Below are 27,635 nucleotides of genomic sequence, written 5' to 3'. Positions count from 1 at the left end.
AGCGTTCCCTGAAAACTCACCTCTTCAGGCAAGCCAATCATATTCGGAACCCCCACACAACCTCCTGTAGCATTCATATCTAACTGCATCCCATTAGGACTGTCTCGTTATCTGATGGGACAGCCATGCTATGGAATTCTAACCTTATGTATCCCTCTCCTATTATCCCTATAGACCTGGGGTAGCCAACTCCAGTCCTCGAGAGCTACCAACAGTAGCTCTCCTCACAGAATCACAAGTGAAGTAATTAGCTCCACCTGTGGATCTTTTAAAATGTGTTAGCGAGTAATGAGTGCACCTGTGCAGCAGCTAGGTTGCCTGGAAAATGTGAAATGTTGGTAGCTTTTGAAGACTGGAGTTGGCTACCACTGCTATAGACTGTAAGCTTGCGAGCAGGGCCCTCCTACCTCTATTTCGGTTTGTTTCTACCCAGTTTGTTTGATCACTGTTGTTTCCAAATGTAAAGCTCCACAGAATATGCTGCGCTATATAAGAAACTGTAAATAAATAAATATATAGCCATTTTAAAGTTAAAAATAATTGCTTTCATTAAATTTGGGGTACAAAATCTAATCCAAAAGTTTTTTTTTTTTTGTGTGTGTAAACCGAGACCATTTTATTTGTTTTTAACCCCCAAAATGATATGCAATTATTGGTCCAATAAAGCGAATTGAAAACTTAAAAATGGATAATTAAGTCATTAATCCACAACCGTTTTTGCTGATCCACGGACTTTTACGACACTTGACAGCCAGAACAATAAAAGCCAACTGTCAAGTTACTGTCGGGTCAAACGAAAACGGCCAGGGATTCCAACGGTTCAAACAGTCGGAATCCCATATTGAATACCCCCAACCAATCAGATTCTTTCTATCATTTGTCTATTGCATCCTAGAAATGTTATGCTGAATCTAATTTGGTGCTTTTCATTTTTAGAAACTTTAGCAAATTTAAATCATGGTCTTCCTATAGGCACAGCAGTACATGTGGCTTTTAGACAAAACTGGTTCCAGATCGTTACGTTTGGACAAAGATGGTGCAGTTGTTTATAACCCTGGCAAATTCCGCATGTGTACTGTATACAGGATAAATACAGAGTCCCCTCTCACTGGATGCAGGTCCCTCTTCCACCTTAACCACTGGTACAGTAGCAAAGGTTTATACAGTATAGGTTTAAACCAAAAACAGGACACTCCGATAATTATTTTTAATACCATTTACATACAAAGTTTTGGAAAACCGTAAAATGAATATAAAGCTGGAAATATATGTACAGAAAGTACAGAATTGTTCATTACAGTTTTCAAAAAGAACATTTTGTGATGAACATACCGGACACATGTAGATCATCGGCAGAACTTTCCAACCAATAAAATAAAAATGGAGTAAATAAAAGTAAAGGTTCGGGCACGTTGGCACATTAGAGCCGTGTGACTTGCACAAAAGGACATGCTTAGTTATGTCTTTAAAAAAAAAAAAGTTATTTTAAAGAAAAAGAGCACATATAATGGTGCCGAATTGGAAACGCCAAACTAAGGTTCTCATGCACATTTGTGTGAATAAAATTTCAGCCATTTTGTGTAAATGGTTGATTCAAAAAACTCCCCCACTACATAGATTTCAATACTGTTTAGCACATAAATGGGATTACAAAAAAAGTTTTTAATACTTATTCATTTTGGCTTCTAAATTCCATGCTGTTTGTTTAAACGTTAGCAATTCTTCGGAACATATCAGAGCCGTCCTATCACCCTACATTCGTGGGGATATTATTAGGTATTAGTGACATTTTCCACGGTACATCTAAAGCTGGGTAGACAATGAGAGATATCAGATGTTCAATTGAACGGCTGATATATCACGAGCCTATCGGCAGGTATGCAACCCCGATATATCTGAATAATGTCGTGCAGCAGAGGCAATGGCCAATATAGCTACAGATTTATCGGCGCATTTGGCTGTGTGTATGGGCGGTGGACCTGCTGCAAGGATCGCCAGCGAGTGACCTCTCAACTGGGCAAGCACATTTGATAGCCCGCCCATTTGTGATGTCAGGCCTGATAAATCGGGTGTACAATTTGGTGTGTATGCACTTACCAATCGTTAAATAGGTCAGCGGACTGGCCAAACAGCGGACCTATCAGCCAAGTGTGTACCCAAGCTTAATTTACATGTTCAGGTCATCATTGTGAAACTTGGTCTGACATTTTGGAGAGGCCCCATATGCGAATGTGGTCTTATATGAACCCTATTAATTGCTTATTGCTTAGGGTGTAAAAACATACTGAACACTGTGTTCTTGCTTTGGATGAATGTCCTTACCTGGAAATAAGATGTAACGACATTTAATGGTATTCATTGTCAAAGTAAAAAAAAAAAAAAAACCTCTCCCAAAATGAATTATGACACCCTCACAGAAAAAAAAAAAATCAATAAAGATTTTAAAAAAAATGTTCACATAAAACAAATCAATAAAGAATAAAAAAAGTGTTCACAAAAAAAAATATTCAATAAAGATTTGAAGAAAAAGGTGTTCACATTAAAAAAAAAAAAAGTTATTAAACTTGTTGTCCACATAAGTTGTTTGTTATTGACCAATGTTCACTTCAACGTATGCAAGCATTTACTGTATATTACAGTATTTTATTGTAGAGGTGGGGGAGGTGTGTGGCTCGAACCCGTAATCAGCTTCATCCAGGGAAAGAAAACACTAATCGTGGACAGCATAAACCAACTTCTCAACGGTCAAACGCCAAGGGTGTCTGGCGTGTTCTATTTCCGGCCAAATCATACAAGACGTAATATTGCCTTAACCTTTCCTAACATGCCAATACCGACACAGTGGTTGCTGATACCAGGCCTACCTCGCCTTCTTTTTGAAAAACTCCAACCGGTATCCAGCCTCCGTATTTGGAGTAAGGTGGATGAATGAACACAACTCAAAGTTCTAGACAAGTGTATCGCGAAGCTTCCAAGGTTAAAACAAAAGAAATAAAGTCCGTTAACTTCTTCCGCTGCGTCGCCGGCGACTGTAACTGCGATCACTTCCGCTGTATGAAGACCTCCGACTTCTGCTAAAAGACAAGATATGGGATAACCATCTTGTAATGTATACAGTACAATACATTAGCACGTTAAATACCAAATAATCACCACAGATAACTAACTAAACGTTAACGCCTTGTCATAAACCTCCTTTATGTAATCAGAAAACCTAATATTGTAAGCTAACATCGGCTGCACTAACTATCGCTGGGCAGCCAGAGGGTTGTGCATTAAACGTGTGGCTTGGCATTTTATTGCATTCAACGTACCTAGACCGCCGGTCATAGCTGCGTGTTCTCACGCGGGCGGGACTTCTGCTCCGGCTCCGGCTGTCATAGCTGGTGTATGATCGGCTCCTGTAACAGGATAGCACAAGTGAGGCATAGATACACATTTAGGTGATTATACTATTGCATGGAAAGGGACCGTAGCCACAAACATTCTCTGAGTAGGTTCTGAACAGGTTTATGCCCCCCCCTCCCCATCGGTGTGACATTTTGTGTCAATAGGCCACGCACCAAGCTATTGGCACAGAATGATTACACCTCGAGATTACTGCCAATACTACCAAGACATAAACCGTGCTAGATCTAGACATACCTGGACCTTCTGCGGTGGCGATCGTGCGAGACACTTCTTGAGCGGCTTCTGCTGTATTTCCTACTGTAAGGAGAAGAAAAGGACCATTACAAACCTCGCTCTTGCAGCCAAGTGTTCCAAGAAGTAGATTTTATTACACTGGAAATAAGAATAAAAAAAATAATAAGGCGGTGTTTATAGCAATCCGGTATGTGATTTCTTTATGTTATCACCGCCTAAATGTCCACTGTGGTCTGCTCCTCACACTAACACAGGGGGTGGTAAAACCAAGCCACAGAGCAGCCGTGTGCCTCGCACCTCACAGATCACTTTATCATGATACATGGTAGCCCGTGTAAGGTCAGGCTCTCTGGGCTCCTGACCGGCGGTATTCCGATGACGGAGAAATGAACGTAGGAATCCAGACTGACTGAGTCATCCAACACTCGGACTCAGACACAGGTAGACAAAGGATGCAGTTAACCCTTCGTTGCAAATTGTATGTAGCAAAACAGTATGCAACGAAGGGTTAAAGTACAATGACCCATTGCAGCCAAAACACGGTTTTATGTCCGGTTGCGTGCAATTGAATGCCATGAAAACAACATTTTATTGCTAGACTGGAAAAAATGCAAAGTGGGAAACAGCGCCATGAGGGTATGGGTGTGGATTATTAGACAATGTCCAGGTATAAAGTCAATAGGTCTATGACAGGTAGACACATAAAAAATAAAATAAATTTGAGGTCGACATGAGTTTCTCAAAAAATGCTGTTGTCAGTGTCGACATAGACCCCCAATTAGTTTAACATGTACACTAGCCATGCTTCAGGCATCTCGACCTGGTCATATGCCTACCTTTTTGAAGTCAACTATCTAGACCAGTGGTGGCCAACCTGTGGCTCTTGAGCCTCATACGGCTCTCCCCCTTGTAAAGTACGGCTCCTGCTCCCCGCCGCCCAGCGTCTGTCCCAGTCCATTCTGCTGCCGGTTCCCTGAATCCCTTCTCCTTCTGAGGGGAGGAGAGCGCACATCGCGCATCACTCCTACCCCTTACTGTGCATCCTTGTGACTGGGCCGTCCGCCAATCAGAGCTCGTGGGCCAGCAGCCAATCAGGAACCGGCCAGCGAGCTTTGATTGGTGGGCGGCCCAGTCACAGGGAAGTGAGGGGGAAGGAGACGCGCGGTGTGCTGTGCTGTCCTCCCATCGGTGACATGACAGGAGGACTGCAGGGGGACACCAGACTGTCCTCTCCCCGCCTGGCAGCAGCAACAACGGTGAGTGCTGCTGCTGGGAAATTTGCACTGTGGGGGCATAGCAGTTTGTGGCACTGTGAGGGCATACCCGGAACCGTGTGGTGCATACCTGGCACCGTGTGAGGGGGGGGGGGGGGGGGGGGGGCATATGTGTATCTGGCACTATTGGGGGCATATGTATATATGGCACTGCACTATTGGAGGCATATTTGTATCACACCCACCCAAGGGGTCAAAATAGACTACGCCCCTTTTTTTGGTGCATGCGCCTTCGGCGCGCGCATGATGTCGGCTCTTTAGCTTGACTACCGATATTTTTCGGCTCTTTACCTCTGACCGGTTGGCCACCCCTGATCTAGACCATAGGTTCTCAAAGTCGGTCCTCAGGACCGCATACAGTGCATGTTTTGCAGGTCTCCTCAACGAATCAAGTGAAATAATTAGCGCCACCTGTGGATCTTTTAAAATGTATCAGTCAGTAATGAGTGCACCTGTCGGGTGACCTGGAAAACGTGAACTGTATGGGGTCCTGAGGACCGAGTTTGAGAACCACTGATTTACCATTCGGAACCAGAGGTTAATGTTTTTTTTTTAAAGGTAGAATGTTAAAGTCGTATTAAGCAGAAATCTGTAATTTTTATAGCTGCCCTCCAACAAATCATTATCTCCTCTTCAAAATTTGTCTGGAGGGCAAACAGTTATGGCAGACAGTCGCACAAACAGTGTGTATCAGTTTTAGGAATGTGATGACCAACACTGCCTCCTACAGTGCATGGTGGCACACAACATGTCAAAGTGGTCCATGACCAGGACCTACCCAATGTCAGTGCCTCCAGGAATGGTAGAGGAGGGCTGGTGATGTCACAGCGGGTTAATAGAATTAAGCCAAATCCTATTCCAATAAATTTACGCCTAGAAGAAGAACTCAAGATGTGTTCTGAATGACAATGGCAGCACAAGCTTCTGGTTTAGGTCAGGCAAACATCACCTGTATTGTAACCCATTTCTTTTTTGTGCAACCAATATATTTGCTACGAAGCATCAACTTTACTAGAAAAATTGAATGCAACTCCCCATCGCGCAGATGCCAAAAACCAAAACAAAAGCGCAATCTATACTAGAGTGACAAAAAAGTTCCAATTAGTGTCAGGGAAAAGTCAGCTACAATCAATTAATTAATTTATAAGTCTGCACATGTCTCTCCATTCCGGGGCAGGCAGGTGTTCAGAATTCCAATACCGGTATCCTGAATGAGGAAATCCAAACCGGGGTCAGGTAAGTATACTAACCCTCCCCCTGCCCCCCTAACTCTCCCTTCTCCAGCCAGACACTAACGCTCCCTGATAGCGGCTAACTCTAACCCTGGTGACTCACCTTTTAAACCTTACCCACACCCTGCCCCTCCCTGCAGCCTAACCCTAAGCCCCTCCCTGCAGCCTAACCTCCCCCAAATCAACCCCAGCATACTTAAGCTCAGCATCCCAGCAGTAGATTGATCAGGGTTCGCAAAAACGCGCTATAGCACGTATTTTACCCCAAAACAGTCCCCGGGGACTCAGTTGTCATAACTAAAGGGGTCCCCGAGGATGCGCTGTGCAGATTCTGTACCTGTGACAGACGCCGGCGTGAGACGCTGCGAGCCAATCACTGCAGCGGCCGCCGGGACCCAATCATTGTACAGTGGCCGCCTGGCAGCCAATCACTGTACAATTTACAGGTTTAGAGTCACTGTGCGTCCCCCGGGCCGCCCCCCGCCATGTAAGTCCAATACGCTGCTGAAAGCGCGGGGGGGGACGACAGGATGGGCTGTAACAGCCGCTCTCAGCAGAGTAGGTGTCGGTGAGCGGGCTGTCAGGATGACGGGGGACTGGATGTGGCTAAAACAATTCAGAGCAGCGTGTCAGCTATTCCAGCCACATCCAGTCCCCCGCCGCGCTGATAGCCTGCTCACCTACTCTGCTGAGCAGCATGTCGCTTTTCCAGCCCTTGGGGAATGACCCCCCCCCCTTCCCACCTCATGGCAACCAGCATAAAACACCCTCTACCCTGTGGCAACCAGCATAAAATGCCCCCCAGCATGTAACCCCTGCAAGGAGCATATAACCCCTAGCAACAAGCATGTAGGTAAGCAGCACTTATGTGCTATAATATATACTTGTCATAAAAGTGTGTACTATAATTTATACTGGGCATATCGGTGTGTTCTATAATGTGTACTGGGCATATATAGTTTCTAGTGTATACTGTATGTATCTTTATGCGAGTGGGCCAATTGATACTTCCCCCCCGACCCACATGTTCCATGCTGGGGAGAAGGGGAGAGGAGGCTTTATTCCGTTGGGACCCAGAAAAGGTCAGGTAGGACCCCAATTTTTAGAAGTGAAGGGTCCCCGGGACCCACTTTTTTGGGTGGTTTTCGCGAACACTGATTGATGGTGGGATACTAGCGGCGGTCTTCTGGCTGTGGTAGTTGGTATGTCGGCATCAGTATTGTGAAGGCTGGCATCCCACCGTTATACCAAGTGAAGGAAGGACTAATGCTAAGATAGAACTACATAAAAAAAAATATCACATGCACGTCCCTCAAACACATGAAAAGAGGGAATTTTACACAAGGGATGTGTAGAGGGAATCGCAATAGAATGGACCAGGAAAGGAAGTGCGGTGTTAAGAATCCTCATGAGCTTGCGGTCCTGCGGGAATGCACTGTGCTGGTGGGATAATGGAAAACAGCTCATACCAATAAAAAGGTAAAACAATGACTGTGTCTGAAAAGCAGAGTTTAGAAGAAGCAAGTACTAGGAGAACAAGCCACCCACAATGACCTTGTATCCCAGTTGTGGAACCAAGTCCCAAGCATGGCCTGAAAGTTGAAGACAGAGCAGTAGAGCCACACATTGTCCAAGCTTGACTTAGACCAGCAGGTGTCTCTGAATAGTGAACTATAACATCACTGAACTACAAGTATATCTGATCTCAGCCATCACCTTCTGCTTTTAATGAACATTTACAAAAAATACCTTGCAGATTTGTCGTACCTACGACTTCTATAACTGCCATAAGACCTGCTCCGGGTCCGTGATCTTTGACGGCTGTAACGTCTTCTGCTCCGACTCCTGGTATAGCTTCTTGACCAGAGATCAAAGATAAGATCAATTCAGACTAAATGTAACTCAAAAAGTCCAAGCCATCCCAGCCACAATCAAGAGGACATAATTTCCATCATTATACAACTGGTATAAATGAGAGGGATCATCATGACTGTAGAAAGGAGATTTCCACTCAACACGAGTGCCACTGGACAACTCTCCAATTTCATAAGTCAAACGTGGGTGGCCAAACCTGGAAGACCGACCAACTGGTGCTCAAGTTGAGTGGGCTCACCTTTCTCTGCCTCCATAACACAGATGGTATAAATAGGCTGATTAGTGGTCCTCTTCTGACCATATTTACCAACATGGCTGATCAAGACCTTGTCAATTTTGGCAGGATAAAGGTCAGCCATTTTGAACTGGTATAGCTGGAATGGTTACCTTCTTTGAGTCAGGAAGCCACCGCCACCACCAACACACTGCCCTCACAAGTCAAAATGTCAGCCTAGGTACCAGTGATTAAAGAGTGATCAAGTCTAACTGAAAAGTGCTTTTTACATATGTTGCTAAATAATTGATAGCAAATTAGGACCGCTTAATGAGATGCATCTATGGTGGAGACTGTAAGCATGGTTACCTTGATGAAGAGCTGTAACTGCGAGATCGACTGCTGGACCTGCTGTAAGACCGAGATCTCGATCTGTGACTTGACGTTGATCGGGACTTGCTTCGAGACTTGGCCTTACTACCAGACTGGCTTTTCTCCTCGTTGCTTGAAGATCCTTCGTCACTGGAGCTGTCTTGGTTCCTGGGCCGCTGGTTTAGACGGGCGGTTTTCCGGACTTCATCAAAAAGGGAACCGGGTCTCACTTTGTTTTTACTTTTAATCTCAATTCTCAATCCCTGTGGCTTCTTCTCCTGATCTACAGGTGGATTTACTGGAGGATCAGGAGGCTTGACTGTTTGCAAGACGGTAGGCCCTTGGACAGGTTTCCATTTATTATCCACAGCGGCAGACTCGGAACTGCCAGCCTCAACTCTCTCCAAACTTGCTGCATTATTTAGTGGCGGTTGGGTATTTTCAGTTTTTTCACTCTTGACGTGTACATTGTCTCCTGAGACAGGAGCTACATTTGTCGAAGGAAGAGATGCCTGATCAGAGATTATGATAGCAGGGTCTGGCTTTGTACCATCTGTAGGGTTCTTTTCCAGTTTCTGTTTCATTGCGTTCAATGATCGATGTGAAGAAAACGTTTTTATATCAGCCGATGTTTTAGCCGCATTTACCTGTATAACTGGACTTTTTGGCAGGTTCAGTAAAGGCTCAGTTAACTTTGCCTTTGCAGTAGTTGTCAGAGAAATTACTTTTTTGATCGGTATAGTGCTAATTTTATCCACCAATAGAGTTTCATTGGACGGGTTCTTGGGCTCGGTCGATGGCTTATTGAGAACCAAATCTTTTTGTTCACCAATTTTAATTTGTACATCAGGCTCTCCGCATGCCCCCTCTTCATCCTCTTCTTCCCCAAACTCCAGTGGAGGCTGCCAGCGGAAGGACTGTTTTTTCTTCTGCTTTTCTTTCTGCTTCTTGTCTTTTTTCTTTTTGGATTTTTCCTTTGACTTCTTCGAATGGCTTTTCTTGGCACTTTTTTTGCTGGAGCGGCGCTTGCGCTTCTTTGACTTGCTTTTATTATTTTCTGGTGTTGAGCTGTTGGATGAGGCAGTTTTAACTACTTTTTCGGAAGTATGTACGGACAGTCTGTCGGAGGGTGGCGCCTTTGTGTCTTTCATGGCCTCGGAGCCAGATTCCGAGCTGGCCTCACCTTCCTCTTTCCCGGATGACATAGCGTCTTCTCTAATATTTATATTTTTGGAATTGGAAACTAATTCCTCTTGGTTTGCCTTGTCAACTGCTTCTTCTAACTGGTCACTTTTCAGCACTTTGTCTATGTTAGATATGATGGCTTCTGTGCAGTTTGTCTCCGTTCTGGCAACTTGCTGGTCTTCCTTAGAGTTTTCAATGGAGTTTTCAACAGCTAGGTCTATGTTTTTGTTGCTGCAATTGATATTATTATCAAGCAATGCCTTGGTTGTTTTCAGTAATGTTTTAGTAATTTCCTCCTCATCACTAGCTGAAGAAGAGATTGAATTAGAAGGACTCCCCGAGAACTTTGAAGAAGGAGTTTTCACCAGTTCCCCATCTTTACGACGACGATGCCTTCTCAAATTTTTGTTTTTCACTTTTGATTCCTTTTTCTTCTTTGACAAGGAAGTGTCTGCATGAACCATGTCATCATTAGACTCGCTGGAGGATGAACTATCGTAGGATGATGACAAGCCGCGTTCAGTGTGAGAGGATGAACTACTTCTACTCATGGATCTAGAGTAAGATCTACTGTAAGACCTGCTCCTGGAAGAACGATTTTTAGATTTCCGACCATAGCTTGAATTTCTGCTGGAATAATCACTATGTTCGCTGTCTGAGCTTGTTTGATGCTTCTTGCGTGAGCCCGCTTTGGTATTGCTGACACCGTATCTGCTTTGTGATGGAGGAATATTGGAGGCCTTGGTCTTAATTTCCGGAATTCGTTCATAAGATGGTTTCCAAGGTTTTTGACCAGGCTTCCACCTGGAAGGCGGGGGACTGTCGCTTAAAGAAAGCACGCCAACACTGCCAGTGGTTACAACTCCTTTGACAGGTTCCTCGGCCGACTTAACGGACTGCTTAACTGCAGATTCTCCTGGCTCACCGACAGCAATTACATTACTTTCCAAAGTAGGTAAAGATTTTTTGAGGAGGGATGGAGAAGTCGTTTTTACGTGTTTGGAAGAAGAAAGTGTATTCGATTGTGATCCAGACACATTTCTGTTTCTTGTTCTTGATTTTGGTTTAGATCTACTTCTTGAGTTGCTTCTAGAACGAGAAGTGGATTTGGAGGCAGCCCTGGAATTTTGACTCTCTCTAGAACTTGATCTTGAATTCGAGTAAGAGCCTTTGCTGGAATGAGCCGAGGATCTGTGCTCTTTGTCTGACCGAGACCTGCCTTTTTTTGAAGAGTCTCTGGAAGACCTGGAAATAGATCTCCTGGCTCGTTCCTGTGAAGACTTTCTCTTCCTGCTTAAAGACTCTTCTTGATGAGATCCTGCTAATTGGTCCTTCTTGGGCACATTGTGTTTCTTTGTATGTTTCACCTTTTTTGATTTCTTTTTATGTTTTATCTTCTTATCTTTCTTCCGGGCTTTGGAGCGGGAAGTCCGCTCTTTGCTAGCGTCCGACTTGTAACCATCATGTGACCATGAACTTGATCTCTGAGACAAACTTCCTTCCTCCCAGCGACTGGACAGACGATCATTGAGCCTGAAAAAAATTTATAATTAGTTTGGGTCTTTAAACACACAAGCAACCACATACACACACTAAAATCTGGCAAACATTATGCAATTAGCAGTCTAATCTAAGATCTTCCAACATGCAAGACTGATTCGGTCATTGGTTGGCGGCATTGGCCAGTGTACGTACTCCCTCGATCGATGTACAGATAAAAAAAAATATCCATAATAGGAAAATAAATTACAGCTAATGTAGCACCTGGGTATACTAACAACCACCTACAAATGGGTGTGGTATGGGACTCCCGACGTCGGGATCCCGACTGCCCGGAGTCAGACAGCATGGCGAGCGCAAAAAAGCCCCTTGCGGGCACGGTGGCTCGCTACGCGAGCGAGCCACCTATTCTATTCTCCCTCTATGGGGGTCGTGGACCCCCACGAGGGAAAATAGCGGGTGGCCATCGGGCACCCGGCTGTCGGCATTTTGACAGTCGGGATCCCGACTGTCGGGATACCGTCCGGCACCCCTACAAATGTAGTTCACTTCCCTGGAGGAACATACTCATGATGTATCATACTCCTTTAGAATTATATATTTATTTTGTATATTTCCATATTACATATATATTTTTTGTATTTACTATAAGGACACAAGATAGCACTGAATAGATTTATGGGTGTTTTTGCAATGTTAATCTGTGATCAAGTATATTTTGTAAACCTCTGTATTGGCGGCGATTTCTTTTTAGATCAGTATTGCATGTCCATTACACAAACCGATTTAAAACTCGGTACAAATAGATAATTCGGTTATGCAATCTGCAATATCCAAGATCTCAATACACCCAGAGATCCCGTTGTTCACACAATCTCTGTTTAAGTCCCATTAGTGTCCTGTAATGACATCATCACTACAAAGCCGCATAGTTGCGCCAGAGGGAGTGGAGGAGACATACTTATGTGTAATCCGTGTTCTTGGAGAAGGTCATTAAACTCGGCAACGTTGTAGAACATTTGCTTTGTTGTAATAACCAACATTTCTGATTCATTAAGGACAAACTATAACCGTTGTGTCTACACTATAAGATTACTTTACAGCAAATACAATATCCATGGGGACATCATTATAATATAAGCACCGCTCTGTCTGTTTGGGCTAATCTCGAGAACTGAAGGATGGATTTTGATGCAGTTTTCAGAATTTTATGGAGCATCCCCTGCAGGGATTAAAGTGGCCTAGAAGAGGTGTGAGATTTAACGTCTCCACCCTCTGCCACCGAATTACCCCCTTGTACAGCCAGAGCCAGTAGTAGGGTTTTCGGCTCCCCCAAGCAAACTATTACGGATTTCTGTTAGTATTAGTGTGCAGGGCCAAGGTAGAGGTTGAATTAGCTACACATTTGATTGTTTTTTAAGTAATGCATTAAATAAAGAACCATAAATGTTAAATGATGCCAATGACTGTGCTCCTTATGCAACATTGCCCCCTGCTGACAGCAAAACCAACTGCGCTCCTTGGTAATTCTGCACTGCTCAGTGAGATCTTGCCACTAAAGCCATGCATTTATCCTGTACCTGGCCAGTACTAAATACCTATAAAGATCCGGTCCGTAAGCCTACAGGTAAAGACCAGGTGGCATCCTAAGCAGACATAATGCTCATGTTCTGATCGCAGCTCAGTTGCACTTTGTCCTACTCTAGGTCTTGAATATCCCAATAACTCACTGAAGAACGAGGCCGTTCAATGGTATGGCTCTTACTTGTCTCCTTTGCTCCACTTTTCCCCTGTGGGTGGTTTATAGGTCTTCAGTCTCTGCATCTCTTCCTTCCAGTGGGGAGGGGTCTCGCTGCTTTGTCCATCACCATCAGACTCTGAGCGGGATCTGGAGCGTGGTGGCGTGTGATATCGCTGGAAGGGTTACAGCAAAATGACATTTCCAGGTTACCGATAATGTTTTAGAGCCCCAGTAACATCCCCTAAGATCATTCTGCCTTTATAGTATCTCTATGTTGACTATGACCCAAAAAATGCGCACTGAATGGACCTAAAGACCTCACCTATATATTTCACGTCATCTTGTATAATACAAGTAAAAAGCCAATGCCACATCAGACAACACATTAAGGCTGTGGTTTCCAAACAAGGTTTTTAAGGCACACCAACAGGCCAGGTTTTAGGAATATCCATGCCTGTGCACAGGTGTTGTATATCTCATAGACAATGTCTAGGTCGACATGCACTAGGTCAATACAAGCAAAAGGTCGATGTGAGTCATTCATGGCGGCAATGTCGAAATCTGAGCATGTACCCTCGCAATGCCACTTTGCAGTTACCAAGTATCGGACGGTATAGTAAGTCCAAGAATTTTTTTTTTTTTTTGACAAAAATCATATCAACTTTCATTGTGTCAACAAAAGCAAAAAGGTTGACGTACGGATTTCATGATGTAAAGCCCCGTACACACTGGTCGACTCTCACCTGAAAGCCGCTCAGTTTAATCGTCTGAGAGACTTTCAGCATGAGTGTGTACGGAGCAGCGATGAGCGCTGCTGCGTGCTCCCGCATCATCGCTGCCGGCCGCCGGTCATTTGCTGGTATTACCGGCAGATGAGTGGCTAAGTGGGTCCTGCTATGGAAAGCCGCTTACCTTCGGGGAAAATTGCTCAGTGTGTACGCACTGAGCATTTTTCAGCCCAGCGATTGTCCCCTTAATCGGGCACAATATCTCCCAGTGTGTACAGACCTTACATTTTTGGTGTCAAGAACACCTGAACACATGGACCCCCAAAGAAAGTGTAGTGTGCTCCCACCCTTGCATTACCACTTCACCGTTCCCAATCAGACTGTTGGGATGCCTTGAGGACTGTGTTTGGGAACCACTCCATTGAGGTGTGTACACCCTGACGTCACCAGTTAAAATTTATACCAAACCCCTTCCCCATGATTTTAGCCACTTTAGAACTTTTAGGACGACTGTCCGGCCAGGCCTTTATTCATCCCTACAATGGGACCGTGGTGGTGAAACATTAGTATGAGAGGACACTTACTATTGTCCCGCGGCCTTTGATTTTCCTCCCAGATTTTGTAATGGAGCCTTTATTCTTCTCATTTTCAGGAATAACTGGAGATTGTTTTCTGAAACACATTGTATTAAACCGTTAAGTGAAGAGAAACATCCTTGAAAATCCCTAAAACAGTTTGGAGTAGCGAAGTGGGAGACTTCATTTTTTTTTTTTTTTTTATCTCAGGATGTACATGGTCCAATGGGGCAGAAGAATTAACCAATTGAGTGGTATGCCCGGAAATTTCCGGGCATACCACTATGTAGTAGGTGCGCACCAGTGGTGTCTCCATCGGAGCACCACTGGCGCACTACCTTTAGGGGTTGCCCCCTCTGTCACCCCCGCACCCCTCCTGTTGGTTCCCCTGGGACCCTCCGCTCCGGCTTATGCCGGAGCTCCCCCGCTGCCAATCACCATACTGTAGTGACATAGGCGGCAGGCTCAGGGATGTTTAGGGCAGCTTGGGGGGACTCGGGAGAGTTCAGGCATACTAACGCCAGAGAGAAGGTGAGGAGGGGGCTATTGGACAGTCATAAGGTTGACATATGAAAATGGCAACATGGCCAAAATGTTGACACAAGTGAAATGTTGACATAAAAAAAAATGAGTTGACCTGGAAAAATGGTTAACGTGAGTTTTTTTTTTTTACTTGTTCATACATCCCCGTGCCGAGCGCAGTGAGCCATGCGAGGGGACGCGGTACACTTATAGGGTAAGACACCATAAAATGTGAAAAACTCATGACAACCTTTCCAACGTCGGCTGTTCGACCTTTTGACCATGTCAACCTAAGGAAAGTCAACTTTTTTTATGTGTCGACCTTTTGACTGTCTACCATTAGTAGTCTACCTAGACACTGTTGACATAACGACACATACCGGACCCTGTTGTGGAATATGGGTACTTTGGGGATTTTACTCCATAGTTCAAATAAATATATATTATCTCGAATAAGGGTCATTGTGTCGACCAAATTTAGGCTGAAATGCATTTGGTCGGCCACTGAAGCTCGAGAGGGCTTAGGTTGACACCTGAACTAGGTCGACATGGCTAAGGTGGACAAGGTTGGAAGGAAGACCAGCATTAGGTCGACAATGGGAAATTCGACAGGCAGGGGATTGTCGCTACAATGCCTCCAAATCATCCAACAAAAGCCAGAGGAGGACACACTGTGGTCCTTGCAGCCAATCAGTCCCCACAGCACAGACCAAAGCCAATACCGCAGGCTTATGTTATGGCTATGAACAGGTTCCTGACCTCAGGCTTGCTGGACTGTTACCACCTAACTGAAGCCTATATTACAGGGGTTCCCAAACTGTTTGAATCACGGCCCCCTACAGTATCAGAATATTTTTAACGACACCCCTAGAACAAAAGTTTGTTACCGAGAATATCAGAAAAAAATATTTCAGATTAAATTTTATCCTTAGGTCCTGTTATGTGGTGAGGAACAGGAGTCAATTCTGTTTACCCACATATTTTGATTTTATAAGTGAACGACTTTGCCTATTTCATTGACCATAAATAATTACCAACCTGAGGCACCACCGCAATTGCTCCAAGGCACCCCAGGGAGCCACGGCACACCATTTGGGAACCACTGCTATATTAGTTAGAAATGCCTTTAGCTTACTGTTCAGACTGTGGGTTGGTCGCAGGAGCGTCTCTCCTTAGCAAGAAGCGGTTCTCAGGAACAGGAGGGATCTCCTCTGGCCGCACCACAGGCTTGTCCCTCTTTGCGCTGACATCTTTATCCTCTGCAACCCCGTTCCTCTCAGAGTGAGCACTGAAAGGCAGGAAAAGGTAGTAAGTCTAGATGTCATGGTCAGTGTTGGTAGGTTATCCAGAAGAGGAGAACAATGATGTGGCACTTCCAGAAGCAAGCATACCTGCGGGGACTCTGAGGCTTCTCCTCCTCCACTGCCCGCTGCTCATCTTTACGCTGTCTCTTTGAGCGCTTCTCTTTGATTTTACGCTTCCGCTTTCGTTTCCTGTTTCGCTCAATCTCCACCTCGCTCTCCGAAGTGGAAGAGTCTGTGGATGAGGAGGAGGAGGAAGGAGACTGAGAAGAGGACTTGGAGCTGGAGTCAGACTCCTCGGACTCTGAAGAAGCTTGCTTGATTTTTTCTGTGATATAATAAAAAGCAGAATATTTTCATATATATACCTCCCAGATCTATTTCCCAGGAGAGTCCTATAATTACTCAGAGCTGCTGGAGGAACAAACTTCTACTACATAAATCTCCCACTATAAAAAATCTCAGTCTATGGCTTCGCCCAACCCCCCCCCCCCCCCCCCTGGAGTAGCATGCCGGCCGAATCGCACCCCCTCCACCCTGGAGCAGCACGGCGGCCGTGAGTCAACAATATAGATTACCATTTTATGTATATCCTGTTGTCCGCACTGTACGATTACAATAAAATATAAAGAGGCAGACATACTAAGCCTGATAAAGTGGAGAGGGATAAACTACGCATCAATCAGCTCCTTTCTCTAACACAGCTTGCAACATTGCAGTTAGGAGCTGATTGGCTAGTGCTTAGGGGTCAGGGGCAGTGTTCCCTCTAAGCTGTGCGCACGCACACAACTCGCCGAGCATGCGCACAGACATTACAACAGAGCGCACAAAGCAGCAGTGGTCCCTTTTTGCAGTTGTGGACTAAATTAATGTGTTTCACCCATTAACTACATCATGTGCTGTGTTTTGAATGTTTAAATGTTTTGAATGTTTAATATCATTTTGAAGTAAAGTTAACACAAATGCTGAACGTTGTTTCCATTTATATATAGAAGTGACGCACAAAAATAAAATTTTCCTACAAAGTACAAAGTTGCACAGCCAAAATCTTTTGCCGCACACAGCCTTCGTAAAATTAGAGGGAACATTGGTCAGGGGGGAAGATGTATGAAGCAGTGATAAGGGAGAAGGAAGCCAGCGGAGAAGCAATCTGCACTGAAGTAACCTCTATAAGTTGCATATTAGAATAAGAGAAAAGTATACAGAGCAGCGGACTGGTTGCCATGGGTAAACTCTCCAGTGGCTCACTTCTTCTTCCGTATCATGGCTTTACACATGTACACTTTTGTAGTAAATCCTGGAAAGAGATAAAGTATCAGCCAATCGGCTTTTTAACTGCCGTGTTACAGGCCAGGGATGAAAGAGGACAGTCAGGAATTGGTTGATGAGAACTTTATCTCCTTCCGATTTATCAGTCTACAAGGCTTTGTACATCTCCTCCCAGCACCGGTCACAGTGACTCCAGGAACTGTACAGCTGGCACCATCCGTCTCCAGCAGAACAATGCAGACTGTCGCGTCTATACACTGGAGACTGGACGGTTAGAGCCTCACATGCCACTTACCATCTTTGCTGGGTTTAGACCCCAGCAGGCCGCAGTCTATGACTCTCACATCAGCGTAGGGTCGGCTGGCAGCATCCGTCTTCAAGTTCTCAATCTGCTCTATCACATCAAACCCGGAAATCACAAGCCCAAATACCACATGGACACTGAAAAGGATATTCAATATTGTACACATCACCGCCGTTTGCCAACAGTCACGACACACTGGTAAAGGGAGAGAGGTCACGTTCTCTTGGGCATCATGCAGGGTACTTATACAGGGAATAAACCAGGAGTGTTCATTCTAGCACCCGCCATCTTGGAAAACCCATGCAGTTCCTGTTCCCTGCCAGGGGTGTCGCTGTCTGCTGTGGTGTTTCTAGCACAGGTCTGCAGTGCTGATATACAGACCACACTCTGCTAGAAGCACTACAGCAGACAGTGACACCCCAGGCAGGGAAGAGGAACTGCATGGGTTTTCAAAGATGGCGGGTGCTAGAATGAACACTATAATGGGGATATGTGCCTCAAACTGACTTCACTGGCTTACATTTCTCCAATACCTAAACTTTTCTGTACACCATAGACGTGGTACCTCCAACACCTATAAGGAACCCTGGATAGTTAACTCAATGACGTTGCAAAGACCTTCTAAATTTGGGCCCTAGAGACGTTTGGGCTGATCCTCTTGCATATGATATATGTGATCCCACTCCCCACTGCCGGTAGGCTGCCAGAGTCTAAGGTCCCACGCCGAGTCCAATCCAGTACGCACAGGATCGCACATTGGATCGGATCAGATGTCAAACACAAGCGTTTTGGCAACTAATCATCTGATTTCTCGCCCTGATCTTTCGGAATCGGGCGAAAAGTGGACAAATCGGGCAAATGTATGGCCAACTAAAGACGATAATCTCTCCATAATGGAAACTCATGATCTTCTCTAGGAACTGGATCAAATCCCATGTACCATCCCCAGGTCATCTTCAGCTGCCTAGATCTGCTATTAACATCTTAAAGAAGTTGAGAGATAACATTTTTAGATGCACTTCCATGACCTCATCATTCTCCCCTGATTGCTGGCATTAAAAATAAGGTCATACAGTGTCAGTTCCCCCGGAGCGCTGACATTGCCTATCGGAGAATTCAGGTCCAGGTAGGACAATATTTAAGTAGTGCAAATATTCCATATTGGAATATTAAGTAAAAGGTGGTAACAGGGCATACACACTTCTGCTGAGGGCCAACGGACCCCATTGTGGTGCGACAGAAGTGTTATATAGTGCTGGAGTTAGTGAGGCATGCTAAAACAGTAGTAGAGCTTGCTGGGATGTGTAGTATGTATATATATGCTGAATACAGCTAAACAAAAAGGCCTTACACAATACACATTGGTATTATCTGCATAAGGTGCGAGTGTCCTGGCTCGGGATCTGTAATGAGGTATATCCCTGCTGGATGGCTTGTACTGGTCACATCTAATATCATTCTGTATCTGCATCACTCACTTTACAGCTGGGATGGGGAACCTTTGGCCCTCCAGCTGTTGTTGAACTACACATCCCAGCATGCACTGCTACAGCTCTGCTATTTGGTCATGCTTAAACTGTTGCAGGGCATGTTGGGATGCGTAGTTCAACAGGTTATTGGGTAAGCAATACTTCCTTATATACCCTGTTATAATTGTTGGTTGTTAAAGCAATTCATTGAGCACAAGTTTTAGGTTGATCTTGTCCCAGTAACCTTTGCCTGATGTTACACTGGAGCATTATCACCACCTGCTTATGGGACAGACGCACTAAGCTTCAAAAGTGAAACAACGGAAAGTGATAAACAACCAACCAATCAGCTCGTGCCTGACGCTTTATTAACACAGCCTGTAACATGGCAGGTTGGAGCTGATTGGTTGATTGTTTATCTCTCTCTGTTGTATCACTTTTGAAGCTTAGTGCCTTTGTCCCTGTGTGTGCAGCTCTGACAGCACACAGGGAGCGGAGAAATAAGGGGATCACGACACACACACAATGACCAGAAGATAAAGACGGCGAGTAAATCTACGTTCAAGTGAATAGGATTTATGCCACAGGAGAAAAAAAAAAGTAGTACAATCTGAGCTTACCCATCAAGATGTGGCGCCGCTTTTGTTGTTCTTCACGGATTAAAGAAAAAGCAGAAAAAGCAAAAGGGGGGAAAAAACACCATTAAAATAAGATACTCAGAGATAAGGAACAGATACAAAATATATCCCACAAACAAATGGTTATGGTATAGATGATAGACAATGTCGACCGGGACTGGGACGACACTGAAAAAAGGGTCGACATTAGGTTGACATTGCCAAAATGTCGACACAAGCAAGGTTGACAGTCAAAAGGTTTTTCACGTCTAGGGTAATCGTATGTCCACTTCGACACGGCATATACGAGGGTGGATCAAGAAGTACCTGTGTTTGAAGACAGGTGGCGTTGCTGAGAAAAGTTGGTATTACTATTGTGTACTACCATCTTTCAAACAACGCCCTACCACATTTCAGATTGATTAATAGGTTTTTTTCCACCATGACAATGCACCAGCTCCCTCATCCGGAATTATTGCAGACAAATTGCATGAATTGCGCTATGAATTATTTTTTTTTTCACCCGCGAGCCACGTTTTCAGGTTAGGGAACAGAAAGAAGTTGCAGGGAGCCAAGTCGGGCGATTACGGTGGATGCGGCAACAATTCATAGTGCAATTCATGCAATTTGGCCGCAACAGTTCCGGATGAGGGAGCTGGTGCATTGTCGTGGTGAAAAAAAAAAAAAAAAGAATCTATGAATCAATCTGAAATTTGGTACGGCGTTGTTTGAAAGACCTGGCAAGGCTGCCGAAACACTGTAGAAGGACTAGAACTGAACGCTCTCTAGCAATCAGGGTACAACTACAAATGTGTGTGATGGGGACGCACGTACAGGGGATTGCAGAACAGCGTGACGGGTCAGTGGGATTTCATTTTATATATGTCTATTTATTTTTTATTGTCGTTTGAGTGTTTTTGGGTCTCACAGACTTAAGGGATCTCGAACAAAGGAATGGTCGCGTGTAAAGTAGATTTACTTTTCCCAAATAAATCAATTATATTTCATAATAAATAAAGCTGATACATTCAGGTCCCTTTAATCTAGACAGCCAATCAGACATCAGCTTTCATCAACTCGTATCAAACAGATATTGGCTTGCAATCTGTAGCCATTTGCCCTTTGCCATCTATTTTTGGAGACATCCCTCTATATGCCCTACCCCTCTCATTTGGCCTGTAAATACAGCTGGAGTCCGCTCCATGTCTCAGGGCAAGATTAAATCTATGCACTGCACTTGCATTCTGCTATACTGAATACATCTACATAGATGGACTTGTTCCCTTCTGTGCAGGGCGCATGAAGAGGGTGGTCCAGCTAATCACACACAGCATATGTATGGGGGGAGAAAGAGGGGATTAATAGAACACAGAGAGGTGAAGAGTCCTATAGATTATAATAAAATCAAACTTACATAAAAAACTGGGAGCCGTTTGTGTGCTTCCCACGGTTCGCCATAGACAACAGGAATGCCCGGTCATGTTTGAGAATAAAGTTTTCATCTGTGACACAAAAAAAGAAGGAACAAGAGTGGGGGAAAAAAACAAAACACAAGTGTTTAGTAGGTTTAATCGCCGGATGAACTAAGCAGTGTAACTACAATACAGAGAGCCTTCCAAGATCGCTAATGCAGGACTGTCCAAATACGTGCATAGGAAAAGTGCCAGGTAACCTGCGCTGAAGTGTGGCGAATCTTATGGACGGATCCTGCGGCAGATTAGAGTACTTATCAAAATGAATGAATGTTGTTACGTCTCCACTGGTAACTGTGTCAACCCCCTCCCCCTCAACTTCTGAATGCTCCCCTGCCCTTCTTGACACACAAGAGATAAGAGACAGACACACACGTACGTACACACTATCATCATACATAGAAAAGGTTATGGTCAGGTGTATTTTAATGCAGGATTGAAGCCTCCCGTTAGATCACATGGACGCGCATGGTGTTAGTCTGAGCGGGAGCTATAATCTCAGTGTGTGTGCTGCGTCGCCGTTATTCCTGTGCACTACCCCATAAGCCGTTAAATGTCACCACCATACTATCGCCACCCGCGCGCGCCTCTATGTGTGTCGGGCCTGTAGGTAGAAATTAAGAGGAATTGGCCCATTTTCTTACCCTGCAACGGTCTGATGGAAACAAAACAAAAAACAACACAACAGGTTTCTTTGTAAAGCTAAAACAGCTGCAACAAGATAAGTGTATTATGAACGCCCCAGAGAAATGTATGTTAAAAGAAATCACATGATCTGCAGAGGGCTAAGGAGCGGCCGCGCCGATCACACTTACCTATTTCAGTACACTGTTTAAAGAAAACAAAAAGAAAGCCTTCAGTGGATAAACACCTTGCCATATGGTTATAGCACTGTAGAAGCACAGATTGACTATACCTCGCTACCACACGAAGACTTAGTTACTCCAGTAAAACACCTAACGGCATGCATGCCTAAACCCGACAATCAAGGGAATCATCTCACGTTCAACGCTAGATCTAAGCAGAGTTTGTGTTAGAACTGGGGGGGAGGGGCAGGGGGCGGAGCGCATTACAGGTCTCAGAATGGGAAAACTTTTATATTCATACGCCTCACTGTCTGCAGCGGCAAAGGGGGGGAGGGGCTATGTCAGAATAAAGACACAAGAATAGTGACATGATGACATTTTCGGAGGAATAAAGAGATGGACAAAATGAATTTCAATTATTGATTATTTTTTTTTTAAATATGACTTCCTCCCTGAAAGCGATACAGAAAATCCGAAATGATGGGAGAGTCGCTATTTTCTGGGGGGGAAGGTGCAAGGAAGAGTGAGTTTATTCAGGTACTGAGCTTGCGTTTCTTACCTTAGGATTTTGCAAAAGACCACATTCTCTATAAATAAAAGAATATGTTGACAGTTTTAGGCAGGAAGATAGGAGTTTTCATGAAAAAGTTGCCTAACCTCCATGCTGAGAATGACACTGATTAAACCAATACAGTTAGAAGGTCCCTGTTCTAAAATTAAGCAGCTAGGAAAAAAAAACAAATAAACTTAGGCCCAAGTTCATGCTCATGGATTTTTCATGCAACATTAGTCATGCGAGAAAGTCATCTAGCCCTGGACGTTTTACATCTCTCTGGCCCTGTCCATGTACAAGTGGCGTGAGGGGGAGGAACTCGGCTGGGCCTTACCTTTGAAATAACCTCCGAAAATGGACTCCCCGCCTTTTCCGTTACCTGTGAGACACAAGGCAGCTGTTAAATAACAGGCCGAGGCGACCCCTCGTTCTTCTAGAGCAGGGATGGGTAGCCTTTGGCCCTCCAGATGTTGTTGAACTACACATCCCATCATGCCCTGCTACAGTTTTGCTATTTGTCCATGCTAAAACTGTTGCAAAGCATGCTGGGATGTGTAGTTCAACAACAGCTGGAGGGCCGAAGGTTCCCCATCCCTGTTCTAGAGCGTTTCAAAGGATTTATTACACAAAGACGTCAGAAATTATAGTCAGGATAAAACTTAAAATGTCACTACACAAAATTCAGGTGCATCATACAAAATGCATGTGAGGGAATCTATTTCCTGTCAGGTCTCTACTGCAGGGGTAATTAAGATATGCTCGCTAGGCTGTGTATCTGTGTATAATTCAACTGCAGGGGTAATTCAGATATGCTCGCTAGGCTGTGTATCTTCGCTGCCTACCGAGCAGGTACACGCCACCTCACGCCGAACGCAACCCCCCACTCTTACACATCCGCTTGCATGCTCCCGCACATAGGAAAGATCATTCGATGGTCACTCACCATCGATTGATTTTTCCTCTGTTCGTTCTGAAAAGTAAGTCAGGACCTTCTTTTCAGATGACCGCTTTCCGCCGAATTGGGGGCAGGCGCCAATGTCGTGTGACGTCATCCTCCCACCCATGAGCAGGCAGGGACAGGCCTGCGTGCTGACTGACCTGTCCAGCGTTTCTATGGGTGCGCCCAACGGTTTTTGTGGGAACGCCCATGAAACACTGGGCGGGCCGTTGGAACGCGACCTGCCTGTCACTCAGGCAGAGAGCAACTGGCGAATAAAAAAACTTGGCGAAAAAGATTGCACATGCGCAGACCCCCACCATTGGGAACGGGGACAAATTCGGACCATGTTTTCATTCCTGTGATAGCTATCCACCCTTACAGACTGAGCGTTGCTAAGCTGAGCTAGGTGTCCGCCCCTACAGACTGAGCGTTGCTAAGCTGAGCTAGGTGTCCGCCCCTACAGACTGAGCGTTGCTAAGCTGAGGTAGGTGTCCGCCCCTACAGACTGAGCGTTGCTAAGCTGAGCTAGGTGTCCGCCCTTACAGACTGAGCGTTGCTAAACTGAGGTAGGTGTCCGCCCTTACAGACTGAGCGTTGCTGAGGTAGGTGTCCGCCCTTACAGACTGAGCGTTGCTAAGCTGAGGTAGGTGTCCGCCCCTACAGACTGAGCGTTGCTAAGCTGAGGTAGGTGTCCGCCCTTACAGACTGAGCGTTGCTAAGCTGAGGTAGGTGTCCGCCCCTACAGACTGAGCGTTGCTAAGCTGAGCTAGGTGTCCGCCCTTACAGACTGAGCGTTGCTAAACTGAGGTAGGTGTCCGCCCTTACAGACTGAGCGTTGCTGAGGTAGGTGTCCGCCCTTACAGACTGAGCGTTGCTAAGCTGAGCTAGGTGTCCGCCCCTACAGACTGAGCGTTGCTAAGCTGAGGTAGGTGTCCGCCCTTACAGACTGAGCGTTGCTAAGCTGAGGTAGGTGTCCGCCCCTACAGACTGAGCGTTGCTAAGCTGAGCTAGGTGTCCGCCCTTACAGACTGAGCGTTGCTAAACTGAGGTAGGTGTCCGCCCTTACAGACTGAGCGTTGCTGAGGTAGGTGTCCGCCCTTACAGACTGAGCGTTGCTAAGCTGAGGTAGGTGTCCGCCCTTAGAGACTGAGCGTTGCTAAGCTGAGGCAATTGTCCGCCTGTATAACCTGAGCATCACTCGGGAGAGACACCCAGCTGGGGAATGCCCATCCGCCCGTTGCAAACACCCGGGGGCGGAGGAACCCCGTCACAGACACAAAGCGCTAGTAAAAAGACTATACTATCAGCAAGTGGTGTCCCTTGTTCCCACTGATAGGATAGACTACGGATGTGTGTATAATGCTACATTAGCTGAGTTCCATGTACCAAGCATGTGCAGTTCTTACGTCTATTGCAAATTAGGGTGTATGACAGCGATGGGTAACCTTGACACTCCAGCTGTTGTTGAACTTAGCATCCCAGCATGCCCTGCATCAATTTTAGCATGGCCAAATAGTAAAACTGTAGCAGGGCATGCTGGGATGTGTAGTTCAACAACAGCTGGAGTGTCAAGGTTAGCCATCACTGCTGTATGATATCCTAATGCTGGGTACACATTAGACGATATAGTCCATGAATGATATTGGTCTACGATATCTTTCAATGGCCACAGCCAGGAGCATACTGTCCTTGACAATAGTCGGGATGTTACTGCACGTACAACTTTACTCTCCTTAGCTTTCTTTTGCTTGCCACTAAGCCACGTGTCTAAGCTGCTTCTATTGTGAGTGGATTATGACCCCTAAAATAGCGAACGGAGGTAATACACCAATTATGAGGAAGGGAGGGGAAATAGCGGTAATGTTACGCACTTTGAAGTTTCAGAAAATAGGCAATGCCCAATAAAAATAATATTTATATTCACTTCATTTTTAAATGACACATTACAAACATGCAGAAAATAAAAACATACATTATTAGCGTTATCTGCGTACGCTACCACATTACCTTCACTGAAGTCACCACCCTGTATCATAAAGTTTTTCACCACCCGATGGAACGTGGAACCCTTGTACCATAACTTTTTCCCTGTCACTTTACCAGTTCCCTTTTCACCTGGGGGGAAAAAGGAGAACAATGTTTGTGGCAATAGACGTATTTTGAAATCGGATTTATATTGGTTATAATTTTTACAGGTGTAAATTCACATACATACGGGTCTTGGCGTCTAATCCTAATATCTGGAAAAAGAAGAGAAGACTGCATGTATCTCTCATTGACACCAGGAGACACGCAGCGGGCACTTACCCGTACATAAGCGCAGGAAGTTCATGCACGTCTTTGGACACACGTCAGAGAAGAGTTGGAAAATAATACGGCCAACTGCGGGGGGAGAGAAATAAAAGATTACGTACAGAAAAGGAAATACAACGTTCCCTAGTCCAATTATACCACACTTACACAGCCGGATTTATAGTGTTCCAACTCAAGCAAAGGAAATGTAGCAAAGGTTTTATCTGACAGACGAAGCACAAATGACACTGGGATGAGGAGGTTCTGGTGGACAAATGTCTGCAGAGAACAGATTCCCCCCTTCAGTCAACGATGTCTGTGACTCTCCTAACAGCATGTGATCCCGTACCGTCTCTTCCCAAACAGGGATGTAGTCAGAATCCCGACACCTGTATGACCAGATCACACATTCCCCTGCTGAAAGCCCCACATGTAGACATCAGTCACTCACTATTTCACTGTATACTGTATGTAAGTCAGATGGATTCAGTATTAAATCCCGACGCTGGAATCCCGATCGCCGAAATCCTGACAAGGGGGGGACGTGGATCGCCCCCCCCTCCCCCCTGCGGGCTCGCTGCGCTCGCCACGCAGCGGGCCCGGTGCCTCGATACGCTTGGCACACTAATTTATTCTCCCTCCGGGGGTGCCGTGGACACCCATGGAGGGAGAAAGTGTCAGGATTTCGGCGATCAGGATTCCAGCGTCGGGATTCTGAACGCCGGGATCCCGACCGCCGGGATTTACACTGCATCCCAGTTAGATATCCTCCCGATTGCTCAGTATAAACAGGTCACATATCCTCCCCATCACTCACTATCTCAGTGTACACTGCATGTATACAGCTGGGTCACATACCCTCCCCGTCACTCACTATCTCAGTGTACACTGCATGTATACAGCTGGGTCACATACCCTCCCCGTCACTCACTATCTCAGTTGTTAATGCTGATATGATATGACCAGAGAGACAATAAGTGAAAAGCGCAGGTTACGTAATGTGTCCGTAACCTGCTTACCCTTTATACCTAGCTACGTGCGAACAAAACATAGCGCAGCGTAGCGTACCTTTTAATTGTATGTTATACACTTAAGAACCAATACCTTGATAAGAGATCCCTTCGCAGGACTTTGTCTCTAATTCTGCGAATATACTTTAAAGGACAGAGTCCGCAATGTACCTTATCGCAATTATGCGAATAACCAGACACGACCACTGAATAGAAGTAAGGAGGTTAGAACTCCATAAAAGGTTGTATTAAAGTCCCTAATGGACAAAAGGGGATTACAGAAATAAGAAATAAACAGGTATAACAAGTGATACAATATACTAACAATGAATGCTAACAAACTCTACTAAGGGGAAAGAATACAATAATACAAGACACAACCAGCCAACAATACTACAAGGATAAATACCGTGAAATGCAACCGTTACCCGTCTCACTCTAGTATGCGAAGCGCCGTCCGGTCAGAGCTCACTATCGTTCAGGAATGAGCGATAGTCCGGTAGGAAGGTCCAGGGAAGTTAGTTGTGCCGAAGTGACCGAGCCTGCTCCGGGTCGCCTATCTTATAGGGTCAGAAAGGGGAGGTCAAAGGCCATTCTCATTGGTCAGAGATCATATGTCCGGTCCACTGTGATTGGAGGTTAGACGCTGTACCTGGTCTGACCAGGTGCAGGGGAGTGAACTTTAAGAGTCCTTTGTTCAGTGGTTTCGGCGTCAGCAAGGATAAGAACTGGTTTTATC

At 45.2% G+C, this 27,635-nt stretch overlaps 1 protein-coding gene across 9 annotated transcripts in view; it reads right to left on the bottom strand.

The window, feature by feature from the left end:
• Positions 1-1,193: 1,193 nt before the first annotated feature.
• Positions 1,194-27,635, bottom strand: part of NKTR (natural killer cell triggering receptor) — a 44,539-nt gene continuing 18,097 nt past the window's right edge. The window contains exons 3-17 of one of the 9 annotated variants that reach the window (XM_083186829.1): positions 25,902-25,976; positions 25,602-25,709; positions 22,989-23,033; positions 21,238-21,325; positions 19,827-19,856; positions 17,729-17,874; positions 16,255-16,492; positions 15,999-16,151; positions 14,351-14,438; positions 13,063-13,211; positions 8,610-11,330; positions 7,901-8,008; positions 3,646-3,708; positions 3,315-3,401; positions 1,194-3,074 (exon numbers count right to left, since the gene is read on the bottom strand). In XM_083186829.1, coding sequence (XP_083042955.1) covers positions 3,002-3,074; positions 3,315-3,401; positions 3,646-3,708; positions 7,901-8,008; positions 8,610-11,330; positions 13,063-13,211; positions 14,351-14,438; positions 15,999-16,151; positions 16,255-16,492; positions 17,729-17,874; positions 19,827-19,856; positions 21,238-21,325; positions 22,989-23,033; positions 25,602-25,709; positions 25,902-25,976 — 4,172 coding nt within the window. In that variant the 3' untranslated portion in view covers positions 1,194-3,001. Of the gene's footprint in view, positions 3,075-3,314; positions 3,402-3,645; positions 3,709-7,900; positions 8,009-8,609; positions 11,331-13,062; positions 13,212-14,350; positions 14,439-15,998; positions 16,152-16,254; positions 16,493-17,728; positions 17,875-19,826; positions 19,857-21,237; positions 21,326-22,660; positions 22,689-22,988; positions 23,034-25,601; positions 25,710-25,901; positions 25,977-27,635 lie in introns of those variants that run through there. The other 8 variants (XM_083186831.1, XM_083186833.1, XM_083186834.1 and 5 more) reach the window with 8 other exon arrangements.

This window comes from Crinia signifera, chromosome 5, assembly GCF_055691185.1.
Source record: "Crinia signifera chromosome 5, ASM5569118v1, whole genome shotgun sequence".
NCBI lineage: Eukaryota > Metazoa > Chordata > Amphibia > Anura > Myobatrachidae > Crinia > Crinia signifera.
The sequence above is the reverse complement of the archived record's forward strand: the minus strand, read 5'-3'. Positions and strand labels throughout refer to the sequence as shown.